General features: G+C 37.2%; 1 protein-coding gene across 13 annotated transcripts in view; it reads right to left on the bottom strand.

Annotated features, from left to right (window-relative positions):
• Positions 1 to 19,150, bottom strand: part of prom1a (prominin 1a) — a 90,593-nt gene continuing 71,443 nt past the window's right edge. For 2 of the 13 annotated variants that reach the window (XM_037780104.1, XM_037780108.1), the window contains 15 exons: positions 19,005 to 19,089; positions 16,336 to 16,482; positions 13,731 to 13,802; positions 12,945 to 13,037; positions 10,812 to 10,829; positions 10,250 to 10,303; positions 10,083 to 10,163; positions 9,931 to 9,999; positions 9,295 to 9,384; positions 8,154 to 8,269; positions 7,397 to 7,420; positions 6,912 to 6,980; positions 4,989 to 5,091; positions 4,167 to 4,199; positions 1 to 2,779 (listed from right to left, as the gene is read on the bottom strand). In XM_037780104.1, the coding sequence (XP_037636032.1) occupies positions 5,022 to 5,091; positions 6,912 to 6,980; positions 7,397 to 7,420; positions 8,154 to 8,269; positions 9,295 to 9,384; positions 9,931 to 9,999; positions 10,083 to 10,163; positions 10,250 to 10,303; positions 10,812 to 10,829; positions 12,945 to 13,037; positions 13,731 to 13,802; positions 16,336 to 16,482; positions 19,005 to 19,089 (988 nt within the window). In that variant the 3' untranslated portion in view covers positions 1 to 2,779; positions 4,167 to 4,199; positions 4,989 to 5,021. Of the gene's footprint in view, positions 2,780 to 4,166; positions 4,200 to 4,988; positions 5,092 to 5,837; positions 7,755 to 8,149; positions 8,270 to 9,294; positions 9,385 to 9,930; positions 10,000 to 10,082; positions 10,164 to 10,249; positions 10,304 to 10,811; positions 10,830 to 12,944; positions 13,038 to 13,730; positions 13,803 to 16,335; positions 16,483 to 19,004; positions 19,090 to 19,150 lie in introns of those variants that run through there. The other 11 variants (XM_037780110.1, XM_037780112.1, XM_037780105.1 and 8 more) reach the window with 9 other exon arrangements.

Raw genomic sequence — 19,150 nt, 5'->3', positions numbered from 1 at the left:
TTGAATTTCAAAGTTTATTCACAATTTATACACTCTCTTTTCACCACCACATAATAAGTTCCTCCTCAGTGGCTCCATCAGTGCCCGACTTTGGAGCATCGCAGGTCAAACCAGTTACTGATGTATCTGTCCTGAAGGTTCGGATACACAATAGCTAGTTTAAGCACTTAAAATAAAATCAGACCATTTTTTTTTTCTCTCCCAAGATGGGTCACATCCAGACGCTAGCAGACAAGAATGATAGTCCTGTCAAAGTGAGCACACAGATACTTCAAAAATGTCCATCTTAACAAGAAACAAGTATAAAACTGTCAGCTTATTTTATTCTAACTGAAGCCTTTTTGAATTTACCCCACAGTAAGACTTTATCCAAAACAGTGGTATACAGTATTTACCTCATACTGCTTATATATACTACTACCACTAGGCTACTACGTACACTGCAGTAAGCCATACAGTACTAGTGTATGTACAAATATATGACATGCTGTATGTAAGAAAGATAGCTGGCTTCCTAGCTGTTCCCTTTGTGTGGCCAAAACTTTTATCTAAAATGATTATTCCTTTTGATTTTAAGAAATTAAATTAGTTTGTCAATGTGATGTAAGTTTAAAAAAAATGTAATAAAAAGGGAATAAAGTACAGAAGATTAAATATTTTCTATAGTTTTCATGCTAATCAGTTGGTTTTAATGGACACAACTTTGGTAGACGATCAAAAAGCTCGAAATCGTGTCAGTTTTTTCTAAAACAATTACCCAAAATACAGTGAAAATGTACATTGAAATGTACATATTTATTTAATCTTATTGACAGTTTTCATATCATATTTTTAGTTCTGTAAAGTTACATTTAAGGTAGTTACGGCAGACTAGCTTATTCTGCTGTTGCACTGTTGGCGTATTCAGAGACAATTAGCTCAAATTCAACTTTCAATGTTAAGATGGACATTCATTTTTCACAGTGTATCAACACCATCAACTTTGTAAACCATAACGCATTCTACTGGTTTCTCTACTTTTTGAATTGTCCCGTGAATGGATTGTCTAAATCTAACCTGTAAACATGGAGGCGAGGTGGGTGGGATAACTGGATTGGCTTGCCCAACGCATTAGTGATAAGAGTTCAGCATATATCTCAGCCAACATCATCAAGTTATACAAAATAAAAAATAGCTCTTGAATACATTCACTCGTTCCATATAGTTTCTTTAAAATGTATCCATAGCTACTGTAGGGTTTTAAAAAGCAGAAACAAAATGAGCACATCATTGATAGACCACTAAAGACCTGAGACCTACAGTAAAAAAAAAACGATTTGGCTTGAGAAAGTATTTCTCCACTTTAAAACGTAGCATCACTATGAAAGCAAGAAAGATCTCAGTAAAAATGTCATGTTAGTGAACTCAACATGATAGCTTCTCTTGTTAATCAATTCATCAGCTAGAAGGGAACAATCTATAAGCCTGACACGTTTGTCATATGTGTGATATGTTAAGAAGTTATGCTCTGACTTCATGTGAATTAAAGGGAAAATCCACCTCAAACACTGTTGGTAAAATTATATTTGGTGATGCATTTTTGTGATTAATGCCCAAACTTCGATATTTCCATCACAGATAATTTGCTTTTTAGCCGTCTAAAACAGTGGTACCCAAGCTGGGACTCCTTAAATGGTCCCAAGATAAATCTGAAGGCTCCAAAAGATGATTAAAGAGACAGGATCTTACTTTTAGGGTGTTTTCATATTAGGTACGATTGAGTTGTACCGTGCCCAAGTACAATTGCCCCTACTACTCTACCGCTCAGCCTGCACATTAGTAAAGTTGTTCCGTAAAGTACATTTTAAACACTACACCACAAAATAATTCCTGGTACATATTTATTTTAACAGTGCATCATTGAGTGGATTTTCCCTGTAAGAAGGAGCATATCTGTAAAAAAAAACCCAGTGTGAAACTTACTTCTGAAAGGCAACCAGTCATTTGCAATTCGACCAAAAACCAGCAAACATGTCTGGATGTTTTGTAATATTGTAAACATTTTTTTTAAAAACTCATGCTAAATTTCTTCATATTTATCACAAAAATCCACCTGGGACCAACCTGTTTCTGTATTTTTACCACTTTGTTCAAATCATCCGGTTCTCAGTCATTAATAAACACTCAAACACCCACCAACTCACACATGCTGCAGTTAAAAAGGATGTGCCATTCACAACCAAACGGTGCTTTCTAACACATTGAATTGCATTTTAATTTGCACCTTTCATTGCAGATGTATTGATAGACTGTTCCACTGTTAGTATTAGCTCGTGTTGAATGTGATACATCCATTCTAAGTGCAGGAGAAAAAGTTTCCTCTAGCAGCTCGCCATGACCTTCGGGTGACCTTTCATCCACTGTCTTCTTAAGCACAAACGAGTAATATGAACAGGCGTCACAGTTAATGTCATGTCCTCTTGCTGAATGTATGTTTCAGCTTGGTTTTGTGTCTGAACAAATGTAAACGCAGACACGGCAGTCCTTTGAAAAAATAAATGCAGAACAAGCCTGGCTCAGATTGATGCTGAGGGAGAAGAGTTTGATGTCCTGCAGGCAGAGTTTCTTGGATGGGGAGCAGGTAACTGTGCTGTTAGGCTGTGATCTGCCTGGTTGAGGAGGTTCAGTTGATCTCTAAAGACAAAAAAACAGCCAAAGGGCTTTGTGTGTTCTTCTTCTGTTGTAAAGAAACCAGCTGTTATTGAGCTTCTTCTGGTCCGAGGGCTCGTGAAACAAACAGCTTGAAAATAGATGGAAAGGTTATGATTAGTAAACCTAAAATATACTGAATGTATCTTGACATTGTTCTACTTTTGTACCAATTTAGGAGTTAGTACACTTTTCTTTGTGTCAGTGCTCTCTTATAAATAATGATTGTTGGATTACTGTCGGGAAACTACACAAACTCAACACATAAACCTGCACTAATCAATCCCCACATTGAGTCTTGAAATTGAATAAATAATAATAAAATAAACTTTAATGTGATGGAATAATCTCGGTTGTTTCCAACACAACATCACCTTGGCCAAGGAATTTCCATCATCTTGAAAATATTGATCAGCTTTTTTCTTGAGACTGTAAATTCTCCATTTAGGTGAAATTGCTATAAACTCTCATTTGGTAGACTTTTCCCACTTGTTTAAAAGGAAAATTAGATTTTCAGACTTCATACGAGAGTAAATTACTTGTTTAATAGACATCTTAAAGGCAGAATGAGAAGGATTTGTCAGTTGCATTGGCAGTTTGTAAACAAAACATTCAAAGTTGGCCCCTTCTCCCTGGATCTACGACACCGGAAGCGCACGGCCCCCTGACGGCGGTTAGGTTTAGGGTTCTCGTGCTCGCCAGCGGGTGAAAGATAACCCCAGATTAACTCTCATTTTGGAAAGAGCTTTGTCCACTTGGCGTTTCATGGATGGGTCATGATTTAAAATGTTTCAAATAGTCATTAATTATAAAAAATCTGATTGTTTATGCGACTATCGTCTTGTCGTAAAACATATATTTTCCCTTGTTTTGATCATCCCAGGCTCCACCTGGTAGTAACGTTACTATTAGGGGCTGATAAAACGTGTCTGGCACGTTCAGTTTGGCTCTTTTCCGTAAGCTCAGGTGCGTGCGCGCCCCTCGTAGTTTCAGCTGGGAGATGTGTTCGAGCAGTGGATCATCGTAAAACACACTTCATTCAAACTCGACAGAAACCAAATTAAACTCAAGAAAACTGTCTTGGTTAGTCTTTCCATTGTTTCAAAAATTTTGTCGAAATAAACCCTTATTCATCTCATTAGATGTGAAAGTCTGCCGGCTCTACACGCCGTTTTCCCCCGCTGTGATCTTCCAAGAATGATCAAATAGTTCCGGGCTTCTAGTGGGTCAGAAGTGATGATTGAGAGGGATTATTTTTGCATTAGTCTCTACATTGTGTTTTAGGAAAATCCTACTCATTCTGCCTTTTTGCCATTCTGGGGTAGCAGTAGCAGTTCTTCTTCTTTAACAACAATGGTTAACTTCTGAACCATTGTATTCCTTACTATTGATCCGGGAAACTCATTGTGATGTTGGATCGATTGCAACAGATAAAATGGCTTCAATCTAAAAATGTAATAAGGCAAACTTATACTTACTATGGTGTATTTTAGTTCCAGTTTTCAGGGGCACTGGGAAGGCAAATATTGGAGAAAAATGAATTAGATTTATAAAATATTAAGTGAATAATTCATGTATTGGCCCAGGAGATTAATGCAGCTCTGGCTGGTTTGTGCAGTCAGTTGAGTCTCGAAGCTCCATGGAGGGTTTTCAAAGACTGCATGGTGATTTTTTGCTACTGAATAAATCAAACAATTGTTCTACTAGTCCTATACAACCTGCTGTCCTCTGGGAATAATGCATTTCCCTCCAGATATTAAGAGCTATGTTCCAAAATGCTGTAGGCCTATATCGTTTGGGGGAAAAAACTGTATCCAACTGAAAGAACTACAACCACAAATTATACTTTTTTTTAAAAGTTATGTCCTTAAATACAGATTGTTTTGCAAATTATGTTGTTCTCAATAAGCATTAAACAAAGCAAAAATGAGCACATGCAGCTTCTCTCCTCTACAGCACATTGACTAAGCAGTCACAAGTAGTCAGACATAAATACTGTGAAGACATTTATGGTTCGTTAGTGATTCCAAAATTAGCAATTCTCATCATGATGGTTTTCCTGCGAAGCCACTGTGAGCAGAAAAGCACTAAAACAAGCTGTAAAGAAGTGTTAAAGAGTTTGGTTAGAAGATGAAATGCAAATAAGATTAAAAACAGAGGAGAGAGATGGATGGCGTGGTGACGGCAGACAAACAGCAGGACGAGATGACAGCTGTGCAAAAGAAAGATTCAAGATTGGAAGGAAGGGATTAAATTAAGCGGAGAAACTGAAGTCTGATGCGATGGTTTTTTGTCAGTACCTTTCAGGAGCCAGAACAAGAGCCGGCTCTCTGTCACCAGTCGATGTGCCTCGGAGGAGCCGAGGCCCGTGGGAACCTGTTCATTGTGTCATAGGTAGGGATGCTACCGGCACAGGAACACACACACATACAGGGAAAAAACATTAACGGCACAATTCAACCAACACCATTTTGTGAAACCGTTGCCTGCTTCTCTTTTACTTGACAAAGAGAAGCAGGACGAGCGGTTCACGAGGCAGAGAGCAGAACAGCTTCATCAACATCCTCTCAAGATGGATAAACTATACGGCAACGTAAAGGGGCAATAAGTAAAGTTTTCTGTCTGAAAGCACAATATAACATTCATATTAGTCTGGGGTTGATGGGGTTGTTGATCAATATCAGTGATGCAAGGATTATTCCATCAGGTTCTGAGATTTCTGGATCACACACTGTTGTGTTTATGTGACTTCATTGCTTGTGTCACTTTACAGGTTAACATGGTTTAAAGACAAGTGGGTGAAGTGTCAGCGTTTCCAGCCTGGTCTCACCAGATGGCGTATGAAGGACACGACAATGTGTAAGTAATTTTGCATGCAATAACAACGCCGTTCTTACTTTTGGCGTGTGCATTTCACGCCATGTAGTCTGTACTGACAGCAATGTAAATGCATCTGCGTGAATATGCTACGTTCAGAGCTAGTGATGTAGAATAAGGAGCGACGCTCAGAGCAAGTGAGGAAGAGCTAGTGACATAGTATAGAAAGTGAGAAAGACTGCTTATGGTGGACGTGTGTTGTGGAGTTTTTTTGAAGATATGTTTGTGACGTGTTTTCCGTACTTATGTTTGATTGTTTGCATACTTATTTTACTAGTTTACATACTTATTTCAAGCCCAACCATGATGTTTTTCCTAAACCTAAATAAGTGGTTTTGTTGCCTAAACATAACCATGACTGTTTCATGGTAACGGCGTGGCGTTAATTGACACGCGAAAAGCCTTAAATGTGTTATCATGACACACGAAATGCCCCCAAAATCTTGTGCTATTTATACGCCTTCCCATGAGATCAGGTTGGTGTTTCAGTAGCTACATTTCATTCCAACATCTTGTATCCATTCAAGAATAATATAGCAGTTAATAACTCAATAATTAGACTTTATATCTTTGACCGTTTTACAAGTAAAGACCACAAAATGGCAGATCAAATATTGTCTTTGGGTTTTACTTTCCAGCATTCCCTCAAAAACTGGATAGCTGCTTTTGGAATGAAACCCTACTCATGTAAAAAACAAGTTCAATGAGTTTAAAAGATGGTAATTGTGGAAGCAAAGATGTCTGGTGTAGCTGTTTTGCTCTCTTCCTATAGCCTCTGTCACAGTAGGTTGTCTGTTCAAACGCATCCTCGTCCAAATGCAACTTAAAATTACATAACATGCAGTTAGACGATTTGTTAGATGAAGAAGGAAATCAAAGGAGCAGCATTCGCAGCATCACACAAGAGCTTGACATGCTTGCCTCTCTCTGAACAAAATGATCAGGTGTACATTCGGCGGACTTTGGCTGACTCTAAATGAGAGGAAAACAGGAAGATTTTTCATTCCACATGAACATCACACAGAGCATGCAGAAGGTTAGTGATATAGTAGATTCCCCAAAAACCACAGAGCAGAACATTTGCAATAAGACAGAGAGAAGTAATGGTAGCAAAATATATTAACGTGAGACGGACTAAATCACACCAATCTCATTTATGTGTGTAAAATACAGATATGTTTACCTTCGCTTTGCTTAGCGTGCGTGTGTGTGAGTGCAGTGAATCAACTCCCTCAAAGGCATGCACTGTTGTCCGGTCACGTCATTTAGCTTGTGAAAAAGCCCACGTCCCCAGGCATGCCTCCACCTCCCATAACATGCAGTAACAGGATCATCATAATGTTTACCTTGTCATCATAGGATTTGGGATACCTTGTGAGCTCTCACTATGATAACCATTATTACCAATTTCCATACTGAAAACAAAATATCGTATACAAACAAAGGGATGAAAAATGTAATGTGAGAGACATGCTGATCAAAGTTTTTGAGTAAAAATGCTTTCTTTTTGTAGTAGTCAAACTTTTCAAGAATGTTAAGAGCTAAATATTTTTTGAGTATAAACCATAGTGTTTTATTTACACTATAACTTACAAAAAACAGTTGGACTTTTAAGGTAATGATTGCAAGAGCCCTTCTTGAAAGGTAAGGGGCACTTTTCAAAGGTAGCACACGACAAGAAGCCACACCATCCACCCATAAGAGCAATTCCAAGCTTTAAAAACGTAAACCAGCACCGATAATTTAGTAAACAAGTCTATGTACAAGATCCAGAGAAAAGCACAGAGTGATAGAAGTTGAAAAGGAGAGGGAGGTGGATTGAATGTCTTACGTTTTCATGGGAATTGTCTCAATGCTATAAAGATACACAAAAAAAAAAACAACATAAAAATGTTATTGAAATGTCCAGCGATAGAAATGCACCATGAAGTTGTAACCTAGCGCAGATTACTTGACGAGAGACGCCACTGATCATCTGAGACATTACGTTGTATTTGTGTAAAGCCGTGATTAAATGAGTGAACAAAAGGTCCGTGTAGAAGAAATATAAGTTGACGAATGCGTCAATGTTTCTTTGTAAAGTGCCAAGTGCTTGACAGAGAGGAATGAAAGAAATAAAAGATATGGAAGATGGAAATAGTAGAAATGGTTATCACAACGTAAAATGCCAAGTCCCAGAAACAGAGGAACTACAAGGAAGAGAAAACGGAGAATAACAAAATATATAAATCAACAATAAACCAGTAGAGCTGCTGTTTATTTTGTATTTAATCTAAAACTGAGATGTTTCTAAGTAAAATTAAAAGAATTGCATCGCAATCAAATAATATTAAAACTATTTAATAAGTGAATTAGCAAACTACAAACTGAAAAGTGAAATTCCTCCTTATGATTTGCAGCTTATTACTTCAGAAAGCAGGTAGAAAATAAGAAGCTGAAGAGAAAGAAGGATGTCCTGCAACCATCGAGAGCCTATATAATGTCTATTTTAATGAATTGGATCATCATAGCTCTTTCTATAAAGTATAAACTATAAAATATATATATTTATGCCATTGTAAAGAAGTATAACAAGTACGACTACTCACTCATCGTAAACATCCTCTGTGTCCATCCTGCGGTAGTACTTGGCTAGTTTCACTGCGAGGATGATGCTCGGCAGCAGGAAGAGAGTGCTGCAGCCCAGGCCCATCCAGAATGTGTTCTGTGGAAAAATAAGATGTTATAGCTGAAACGATTAGTCCATTTAGCGATTAGTAGATCAACTCAATATTAATACACAAGTGTTTTAATAATCTTTTAATCATTGAAGTCATTTTCCCAGGAAAAATGCCAAATATTCTCTAGTTCCAAGTTATTAATTATGCTGCTTTTCTTTGTCTTTTGTGATTGTAAATTATATATTTCTGGGTTTCAGACTGTTGTTTGGACAAAACAAGCAATCTGAAAGATGCCACTATTTGGCACTATTGTGTGACATTTTTTACCAGGGTTTTGTGGACGATCTGTGGATCTAAAACAATTGTTCTAACAGCCAGCAGGGGGCGACTCCTCTGGTTGCAAAAAGAAGTCTGATTGTATAGAAGTCTATCAGAAAATGAGCCTACTTCTCACTTGATTTATTACCTCAGTAAACATTGTAAACATGAGTTTATGGTCTCAATCGCTAGTTTCAAGTCTTCTTCAATACAGCATGATGTTCATTTAGTAAATTATGGTCCCATTTAGAGTCAAATAGACCATAAAGCAGGGTATGCCTTAGGGTGTGGCTACCTTGTGATTATCAAGTCGCTACCAATTTTAAAATTTTGTCACATCTGGTTACAAAAAGTTGTAAATTGAAGTCACACTTTTATAATATTGTATATTTTTGATCTACCTTATCAATGTGTGAAATGTAATTTGCATCGACGAAAGTTTGAAAAAAAATATGTAAGCAAACAAAGTTTCAACTAAACTAAAAATCCCTTCAAAACAACTGCTTTTGTGGCTTTTTATCCACCATTATAAACAGAAACTTTGTGTTTCATTCTGGCCGTGACAAATAGACGTGGCATGTAATGTAAGATGACTGTTTTCGCATGAAGTTCTAAGAGATATATGACCCAAATGAACTAAATCGGTTGTGATAGACCCTGCCCCGATGAGCTACAGCTAACCACCCATAGCATTTGAAACATATTCATGTTTAAACAGGGTTTGTTTCCCTGTAATCCCAGATATCTTTACCATGGAGTCGACCAAGAAACTGCAAGCGATGATCTCCGCCGTGTCCACCATGTTGCTGAAGGGCTTGCATGGTGCGACCTCCATAATCAACTGCAGAGAGCGAGATATAAACAGTAAATGTTAGATTCAACAGATTCAGGATTGCATCAAAGTCAAAGCCTGTTGTTTTACCATGCTACATCACTTCAGAGTGTCACTGCACATTGCATAGGAGATCCTTGTACTATAAGTGTTCTCGGAACATAACAAAAACATTGTGATTGAAATAACAATGTTCTAGTGACAGCTCTGAGAACAACAAAACAGCTTCAGGCTTCAAACGTTTTATTTTTTACTCTGTTTTGAATTCCTTACTTAACTACTGTAGAAACCAATGACCCACAAAGCAAATTCCTCAAAGTTATAGAGGTTGTAATGTTATATTTATCTTCTTTATATTTTCTCCAAAACTCTTTTGTAACATGCAAAGGTATTTTTGCCAGGGCATGACTCTCTGTGTACTGCCAGTGTTTGGTTTTTACCAACATGAACATTGGATTGAACATAATAGGTCAACACTTAAGAACTGCAGCGAAAGTGAGAAGTGAGAAACACGTCATCGGTAACAAGCTAACAAATTATCACGCAAACACTTACGGATGTTTTGACCCACTCTATGTACTGATGGAAGTAGCCCACAATGGTCGCTGTGTATTTTCCAGTTTCCTGTGGAAGATTAAGACATAATGTGAGTTCCAGATCATTTTCTAAATCGAGAATATAAACAAAGCAAGTGATCCTTCAGTTACCCGATTGATTAAATGTGTTGCATTCTGGGAGATGAGGTACTGGGCAGCTTCAATGGCATCAATAACTGCTAAAACTTTGTTCTGCAGAGAGGAAATGAGAGGTTTTGATCAGTTAAGGGTATAAATTTAAGCCTTGTTTTCAGATTCAGACTGAAGGGAAGACTTACTGGCAGGTCAGTAGCTGTTCTCTCCAGGAACCTCATACTCTGGTTCAATGCGCTCTTTAAAAGAGAAATTAAGATCACAAATTAACAACCGCAATCTCAAAGGTCAGGGGATACAGTCAGGGGTCATTTTACACCAGTGAAACACAAAGGGACACCAGGCAAGAACAACACTTGAACAATATTCTGCTTTCAGTACGGGCATGCTGAAGAATTTTGTTCCAAAATTAAATATCCACAATGCAAAGAAAGAAATGATTCACTGTTTCCGTGATTTCCACACCAATGATTGAGAGGAGAGATGAATATTGGAATTAAACCAATATTTCTTTTCTTAAAGTGGATATTTTGTAATATTTCGGTACAAAACCCTTCATGTTTAACACCATATGTGATCTTTATATAAATGTAAATACAAGAACACAAACACACAAGTATCCTACAATACCACCCAAAAAGAGATATATTTTCTCAGATTACTATTGTCATCTGTGAGATACAATATCTCTCTTCCAAATACTGAATGGGGACACTAAATACACAGGATGGACACATTTCAGCTTACCCTCGCTCTAACATATTTCTTGAAGTTGAAAGTGGAAAAAGAAAAACATGACAAGCTGTTGTAAAAGCTGTGTTGAAGTGCGTCACTGCCTTTTTAGTAGCTGTAAATCCTTGGTGTTATTCAAACGATTGGCATTGCCTTTGACAGAGAAAATAAAACTGAATATTTAACTTGTTCTTCACAGACATGACATGTTTGATGACACATGCCTGAGGCTCCAAAACACTCTGCTTTTGATGATATTAAATGAAACACAGAAATATATTTTCTCCCTCAAGGATGATACCATTCTCTTAAATAAGCATTAGCACAAGGATAACACACCAATTACCACATCACAACCTTTCCTCTGAGCGTAGATTATCTTGAAGTACATTGGAGTAGACTTTCTTTAAACCTGCATTAATTGATTTGTTAGCCGCTTGGAGGCGTCGGCACAAGCTGTAAACACAACACTGACATCACCTTATAAAGTTACTAGAAAACACAGTCGCTTATTTAGGAATCAAGCACACAAAGCAACATTATTATTCACTTTAGAGTCATGTTTCTGGACAAATCTGATAAATGTCAGTGTAATATTCCAACCTGATCTCATGGGAAGGCGTATAAATAGCACACCATTTTAAGTATATTCTGTGTGTCGTGATAACGCATTTTTAGCTTTTCGCGTGTCATTTAATGCCATGTTGTAACTGTGAAATGGTCACAGTTAGGTTTAGGCAACAAAACCACATAGTTTAGGTTTAGGAAAAACATCATGGTTGGGCTTAAAATAAGTACGTAAAATATGTACGTAAACAACATTAGTATGGACAAACATCTCTAATGTAACTTAATCAAAATAATTCAACAACACTTTGGGACACAAACACCAGTCTCCTGGTTGAAAGTCCTGTGTTTGTTGGACTCATCCACCTCCTTTTTCTCACTTTTTATACTATGTCACTTGCTCTTCTTCACTTGCTCTGAGCATATCCATGCGGATGTGTTTACGTTGCAGTCGGTACAGACTACATGGCAACAACGACGACGTGATTGCACTTGAAATGACTTACAAATTGTTGTCGTTCATACACTATTTGGTGAGACTGGGCTGAATATTCTCTCTCTTTTAGCTCTGTTTTTGGTCTCTACCAACTCCTGAGAGAAGTATCTGGTTCTTTAGCTGCTAAATGCTCTACTATGTTCACCAGCTAGTCGCTAATCTGTCTGCTGTTTGGGACTGAGCAGATAGTTTACTGTGGGTTTCTCAGAGTTGTTTTGATGAGGGCAGATAGACTGAACCAAAACAGTAAAGTCATGGACCATAAAACCAAAACAATGAGCTGAAAGACGCTAACAGAGCTGAGGGGAACTACAGAGACAGGTGATAATTCTCTGTGAGTTTGTCACTACGAGTGACATCTTTAACATTACAGTCATTTGATCCATTGTTAATATAAAAATATTGATAAGAGCAGCTTTTAAATTTATTAAAGTTCAAATATTTTGTTCAGGAAATACAACACATGCTGGCATTAAATAAAAACTTCATCCATTATACTATAGATACAAATATGTCATACTGTAAGTGCCAGTGACAATATGTCCTTACAGGGAAAATCCACTTTTGTACACTTTTATGTGGTTGTTTCTGTCATGTCTTTTCCCTCAACCTGCTTCATCTTCCGAAGTTATTTAAGCAACCCCCCCCCCCCAAGCCAAGAATAGGTGAGGATGTACTTCATCAACTTGTACTTGCAGCAAAAGTAGAACAAAACCTGTAAATATTTCATAACAAAAAGCATCCATCAGTGAAAACACAACGTGCCCTGCGGCTGCATTGCACTCTGGTCCTTTGAGGCCACTGTTGCTGGGAAATTTGTTCTATTCCTCTTATATGCTGACCGCCAAACTCAACAAAATAGTCATATGTCATATCAGTTCATTGTTTCCCAGTCAAAAAACAACAGATTTAACCAAATGAATGCAAAGCACACAAGTTGCTGTTTCTATAGTCTGTTTTTTTAGTTGTTTAGGGTGGATGTCTCCTTCAAGGGGATGACTAGACAGAAGATCTAACCAAAAACCAAGAGTCCAGCCAGGCATGAATATCTGGACTGAGAACAGAGACATGCAGTGGGGCTTTACCATGGCCTGCTCCATTGAGATGATCTGCTGACTGTGGATTTGCCGCAGAGTGCCAGCGTGGCCTTTCAGAGCGGTCTGCAGAGCGCCTCTGGGCTGAAAGACAAACAGGCAGAGAATCACGCAATTCTAGTGAAATGTCATTCATCAAAGCACTGAAGGAAATTCTAGCCCATAAATTACAATACAAGTCATGTCAGAGAAGTTGTTTATTGCTTCCCTTGCTGCCCAATAATAATATGGATGTATTTCTGTGTCCAACAGTCAAATCCTTTTCTCTTCTATCATTTAAGAGTAATACAGTTTTGTTCCTGTCATGGAGAGGCAGCAGGTGCAGCGACTTTACACTTTAATAGGCAGTGGCTAATGGGAAATTTGGTTTTAATTGTGAATATGCATGTAGCACCTTTTTCTTTGATGCAATAATAGATTTTTTTTTACATTAGACTTTAAATAAGTCCCAATTTTATTGACCCTTCCTTTGAAGTTAACTGTGAGCTCTATCCTTCTGGAGGATCCTACAGGACTCACCATTTAGAGGTGAATAAATGTGTTGTGTTCCTGAAACCGCCTGCAGGCATGGCAGAGCGGTCAGACTGATCTCCCAGACAGGCAGAGATGTTATTTTTTGGACTACGACACCGAGCTGGGAGACTAAAGACCACCAAATCCATCAAAGTGCCCCCATGGCATTGTAAATAAATAAGTAAATCAACTTATGTGCCTGTGAACTAAGGAAACAGTGTGGATGTTTGTATATCAGGCACAACGGCACCAAGGTGTTCTTACCATGAGGTCTGTCTGGGCCTCCAGCTCTCTGGCAAATGAGAGCAGGTCCACCACAGTGACTCCTTTGTTGACCTGAAGATGAGCGAATACAAAGAGAGAAAAATAAATCATGTAAACATTCTTCTCTCAGCGGTAATTTCAGGGGCAAAGCACTCAGGTTAAGTGTCTTTTTTTTCAATGACTATCATCCATTAGTAGCTAGGTTACATAATTAGAAAGCTGTTTCTTGTACATTTAAACAAAAAAAAAAACACTGAGTTACTTTATTAAAAACAGATCAATAGGAAATCAACGACTTAATTTGAATGAAAATTAACTATTTATTATCTAAATAACAAAGAAATATAACCCTTTTCATCAATTCTGTAAAGCTGCCAAGTGGATAGAAGTCATTTAATTGATGGCCAGGATCAAATCAATGTTTTAGCTGCAGATCTTAATTGAACGTAAATTAAGTAGGGCTGCCAATCGATTAAAATATTTAGTTGTGATTAATCGCATGATTGTCCATGATTAATCTTGATTAATCGCACATTTTCTATCTGTTCAAAATGTGTCTTAAAGGGAGATTTCTCAAGTATTTAATATTCTTATCAACATGGGAGTGGACAAATATGCTGCTTTATGCAAATGTATGTATATATTTATTATTGGAAATCAATTAACAACACAAATCAATGACAAATATTGTCCAGAAACCCTCACAGGTACTGCATTTAGCATAAAACAATATGCTTAAATCATAACATGTCAAACTGCAGCCCAACAGGCAACAACAGCTGTCAGTGTGTCAGTGTGCTGACTTGACTATGACTTGCCCCAAACTGCATGTGATTATCATAAAGTGGGCATGTCTGTAAAGGGGAGACTCGTGGGTACCCATAGAACCCATTTACATTTACATATCTTGAGGTCAGAGGTCAAGGGACCCCTTTGAAAATGGCCATGCCAGGTTTTCCTTGCCAAAATTTTCCTCCATCCCGACAAGCTAGTATGACATGGTTGGTATCTCTAGCTTTAAAACTGACCCCACTACAACCTCCGAAAGATTGATTGCGTTAATGCCTTAAAGAAATTAGTGGCGTTAAAATGATTGTGTTAACGCGTTATCACGTTAACTTTGACAACCCTAAAATTAAGTTGTTTGAAACATTCATAATTGTATAGGTGCTTTCTGTAATATGTTTTTACCAGAATGGCTCTAAAGTGTATACTATTATCTAACAAAACTTCTCATCCTGGCTTTTGGAGAGTGAGTTGTGCATCAGGACAGGTGGTACACTTGAATGGAGTCCTTAAACCTTTGTTTCTCTCTCTCTCAGGAAATAGATCTAAGTGAAGCTGACAGGTAGTGTTGGAGTAGACAGGGGATGCCAAGTCCCGGCTTGTTCCTACACACTCTTTGCCTTGGCAGAAATACTTTTGGATAATCGGGCTTCAGTGATCCTCAACAGAACGCAGTGTACTGTGTCACGTCGCAGCTCCTGTTAGGTAAAGCATGGCTGCCTGTTGTATGTTAACTGACAGCCAAGGAGGAGGCTGTTTAACCAAGCTATTTCTGGTAACATAGCCTACCAGTAAAGTACACAATGTAATTCAATAATATTAGTACATGTATAGAATAATCTCTTATCAATGTTTACACTAATCTTTCACAAATAGACTGATATTTATAGAGAGCTAACAGTAATACATGTCAGATAGCCAGTGGTGGAATGTAACTAAGTACGTTTACTCAAGTACTGTGCTTAGGTACAACTTTGAGGTAGTATTCCTATTTTATACTTTTACTCCACTGCAATTCAGGGGGGAAATATTGTACTTTTTATATTTTACTTTTTACTTTGCTAACTCCATCAGTAATAATAATACAATATATAATAGTGAAATACTCACAAGGATATTTTTATTTGAATAATTAATAGTTTTACTTTTGATACTTTGAAGTAAATGTTACTAATAATACTTTCAATGCAGGACTTTTACTTGTAATGGAGTATTTTCAGTGTGGTATTACTACTTTTAAGTAAAGGATCTTAATACTTCTCCACCAGTGCATATACTGTAGCCACCAACCACAATCTAACTGGTTCACAGTAAATATCACAAAGATTAACGTCACCTTAATTGTCATTTTCAGTCAGATCATATTAAGTTACCGTGAGTATCTATTTGTCTGTCTTTCTGTTTCTGAATTTGTTTGTGTGCCTAGTTGTCCCTTCTAAGTTTATTTCATTCATGCATATTTTTAGTGTGTCCTATTTGTGCTTGTGTGTTCCTTCATACGGGTGTGCTCATTCAGATGCATCTGTTTACTTCAGAGTAGATAAATTACGATAAGATAAGAGAGAACTTAATTTATCCTGAGGGAATTTGCAGTGCAGCAGTTACAATACAAAGTAGGAAAGAGTGCAAATTAAAGAAAATAAAAACAAGGAAGAGTATCAATGAGGTGCAAAAAACAGATGTACACAATGCCTGAAATGTAAACAGGTTAACGTTGTATATACAGTATAAACCGGTGAACAGTAAGGTGCATATCCAAAATAGACACATGCTAAAAGTGATCAGTTAATGGTTATGTAATGTAATATGTGTGTGTCACCTCTTCCAGGTAGTCTGCATAGTTGATTTCTGACAGCCCAGCTTCAGAGAAATCCAGGAGGTTCTGCTTCCCCTCGGCCTCTAACAGGATTATTCCCCTCAGGTCGATCTTAACACTCTCTAGCTGACTCACCACATCCTTAGTAAACTGTAAACACAAAAAGGTACAGTTTGATAAGACCTGGAGGCATTACATCTTGATTGTTGATCGTAATATTAAGGCTTTTTAATGTAAATGTTTTTACATTTTGTGTTGACTCTCAAATAGTCTTGACCTAACATCAAACATCACTCACCAAGGTTTCTACCTCTATGTACAGTATGCCTGTTAGAAAAGCTTGATGATTAATCACAGTTTACTGTAAGTCCGTATACAGTATAAACAGGGAAATACTGTAAGAACACTTAAACATCAGTCACATAATGAAAGGACAGCAAAAATGAAAAACAAATGTTGGCACGAGTGTGACCAAAGATCTTAAGGATGTGGCTTGGACGGAAAAGCTTCTTGATGTTGTTTGTGTGGAGAGTTTGTCCTTGTTTCAACTGTAAATTACAGTCCCTATTATTGCATTTGCACACAATCCTTCCCTTTAGTAATTTGTTTTTCTTTCATATCTTGTCTTAATGCCTTTTATGTCTTATGTAAAGCACTTTGCATCGCCTTGATATACAAATAAACTAATTGGAATGCAAAACTCATAATTCTCTACCAACAAGTTAAAAAACAAGAGAGTAAAACAGACATGAAGCGACATCTGTAAAATGACTACAAGTTTATGTGTCAATAACTATAAAGCTATAAAGCACATTGTAAAATCGTTTATTAGGTTTTATTGTATTGTCTGTTCTGAAAGCCATAACCATAGAGAAACATATGTTGGCAAATATGATTTCCCAAAAAGGGATGTCTTGAATAGTAATATGCAATTTCACCACCAAAATAGAAAACATATGCTTTTTTGTGGCACTATAAAGAGAACACAACAAAAACGTTGGCAATGAAGTTGTTTTGTCCTGAATTGACCCACTGACATTGTATGTCAATAGGTAGTATTTCCCCGTAAACTAAAAAATGTCCATCATAGTAAGCTATTGTACTGAGTATACACACAAGTAAAAAAAATATTTCAGAAGGATGAAATTAATTAAAGGGACTGTTTGTAACTATATGTGTTTTCACAGTTTTCTTATTATGGAACAGCAAATGTATTGACACACTAGATCATATCAGCATATTTTCTAGTATACAGTATACTCAAATCAAAAGGTTTCTCTCAAAGATCAAGATCCGGTTGTGGGTCTGATTAATTAATTGCATGATGATATTGACAAAGGTGACACCCATCAAGGTGATGCCCAATTTCTGAGTGCAAGTGACCAACTTGAAGAAGAGTAATGTATGACATCACAAGTCAATTGCAATCTGAAAATCAGGCCAATATCAACCACATTTCAGCGTGGGAATAAAATGCATGTTACTCAGACTAAAAAGAAGGATGTGGAATAGACAAGTATTCACAATTTGAAAAGATTCTGGCATCAAAGATCCTACAAAACGTCTTCCTCATCATTTCATAAGATTTGTTACTATCCCTTATACAGGTGATAAAATAACTGACCGATTAGTCTTTTTTTGCTGAAATTCTGCCGGGTAAGGTGTCAGACTTTTGGGAACTTAAAACATACGCATGCATTAAATTAAGACAAATGTGCAGAAACAGGCACAGCATTCAGTACATCAGCTGTTGGCTTAAAGGAGCCAAGATGATCTTGCCAACTGGCAGGAAAGTACTGAATGTGTTTCAGGCAGGCAGGAGTGTCTGGCCCAGGGCCAGGAATAAATAGAAACTTACATCAGTGTAATGTCTCAGGCATACACTGATGTAAGGGCTGAGGCATGTTAAAGCTATCGGCCGTCAGCACAGACTTTGTTTTGGCAGCAAATACGTCATTAGATAATGCTAATTAGATGCTGCAGCCAAGGATGGAGATCTCTGGACTCTCCATCACTGTTCGCTTCTAAAGCTTCAAATTACATACTAAATTAATTTGAACCCTGGTTTGAGCATTTAGTACAGTGCAGTGATTTATTGCATATTAACTACCCATAAAAGCATTTAATGAAGATTACGAGAGTAGTTTACAGCATGAAATTAGCAGACATTCCTATAAAACAGAGCTAAAGCACCATACAGAGCTCCCTTACTGAGTGCTTATTCTAAACACATCATTTTATTGAAAATAGAGTTGCAACGATTAATCGTTTTCAGCTTCTTAAATGTGAATATCTTCTGGTTTCTGTACTCCTCTATGACAGTAAACTGAATATCTTTGAATTGTGGACAAAACGAGACATTTGAGGACGTCATCTTGGGAAACACTGATCAACATGACATTTTATAGACCAAGTAACTAATCGATTAATCGAGAATATAATCTACAGACTGATCGAAAGTTAAAATAATCGTTAGTTGCAGCCCTAATTGAGTATATTGTCTGTACATTTGGCTTTGACATAAGTGACACAAGAACTTAGGAACTTGTTTGTAACATATGCATTTTCAGCTAACCTAATTAATATCCATTATCCTTATAAAGGAATAAATCAATACAAAGACACTCAGATAGTCCCCAATGCTACTCATAGTGTGTCTTGAGTTTACTGACCACTGTAGTGTTCAGGAACAAGGAGATGTTGAAGACTTTGTCCAGACGCATTGCTGAGTAGATGCCTTTGTTCTCTTTGCAAGTACTAAGAAAGACACACACATAAGAGAGAGGGAAAAAATGTCAACTTGAAAGTGAAAATATTT

The sequence above is a fragment of the Sebastes umbrosus genome, chromosome 9 (assembly GCF_015220745.1).
Source record: "Sebastes umbrosus isolate fSebUmb1 chromosome 9, fSebUmb1.pri, whole genome shotgun sequence".
In the NCBI taxonomy this organism is placed as follows: Eukaryota; Metazoa; Chordata; class Actinopteri; order Perciformes; family Sebastidae; genus Sebastes; species Sebastes umbrosus.
Note: the sequence above shows the minus strand (reverse complement) of the source record. Positions and strands in the feature narration are given on the sequence as shown.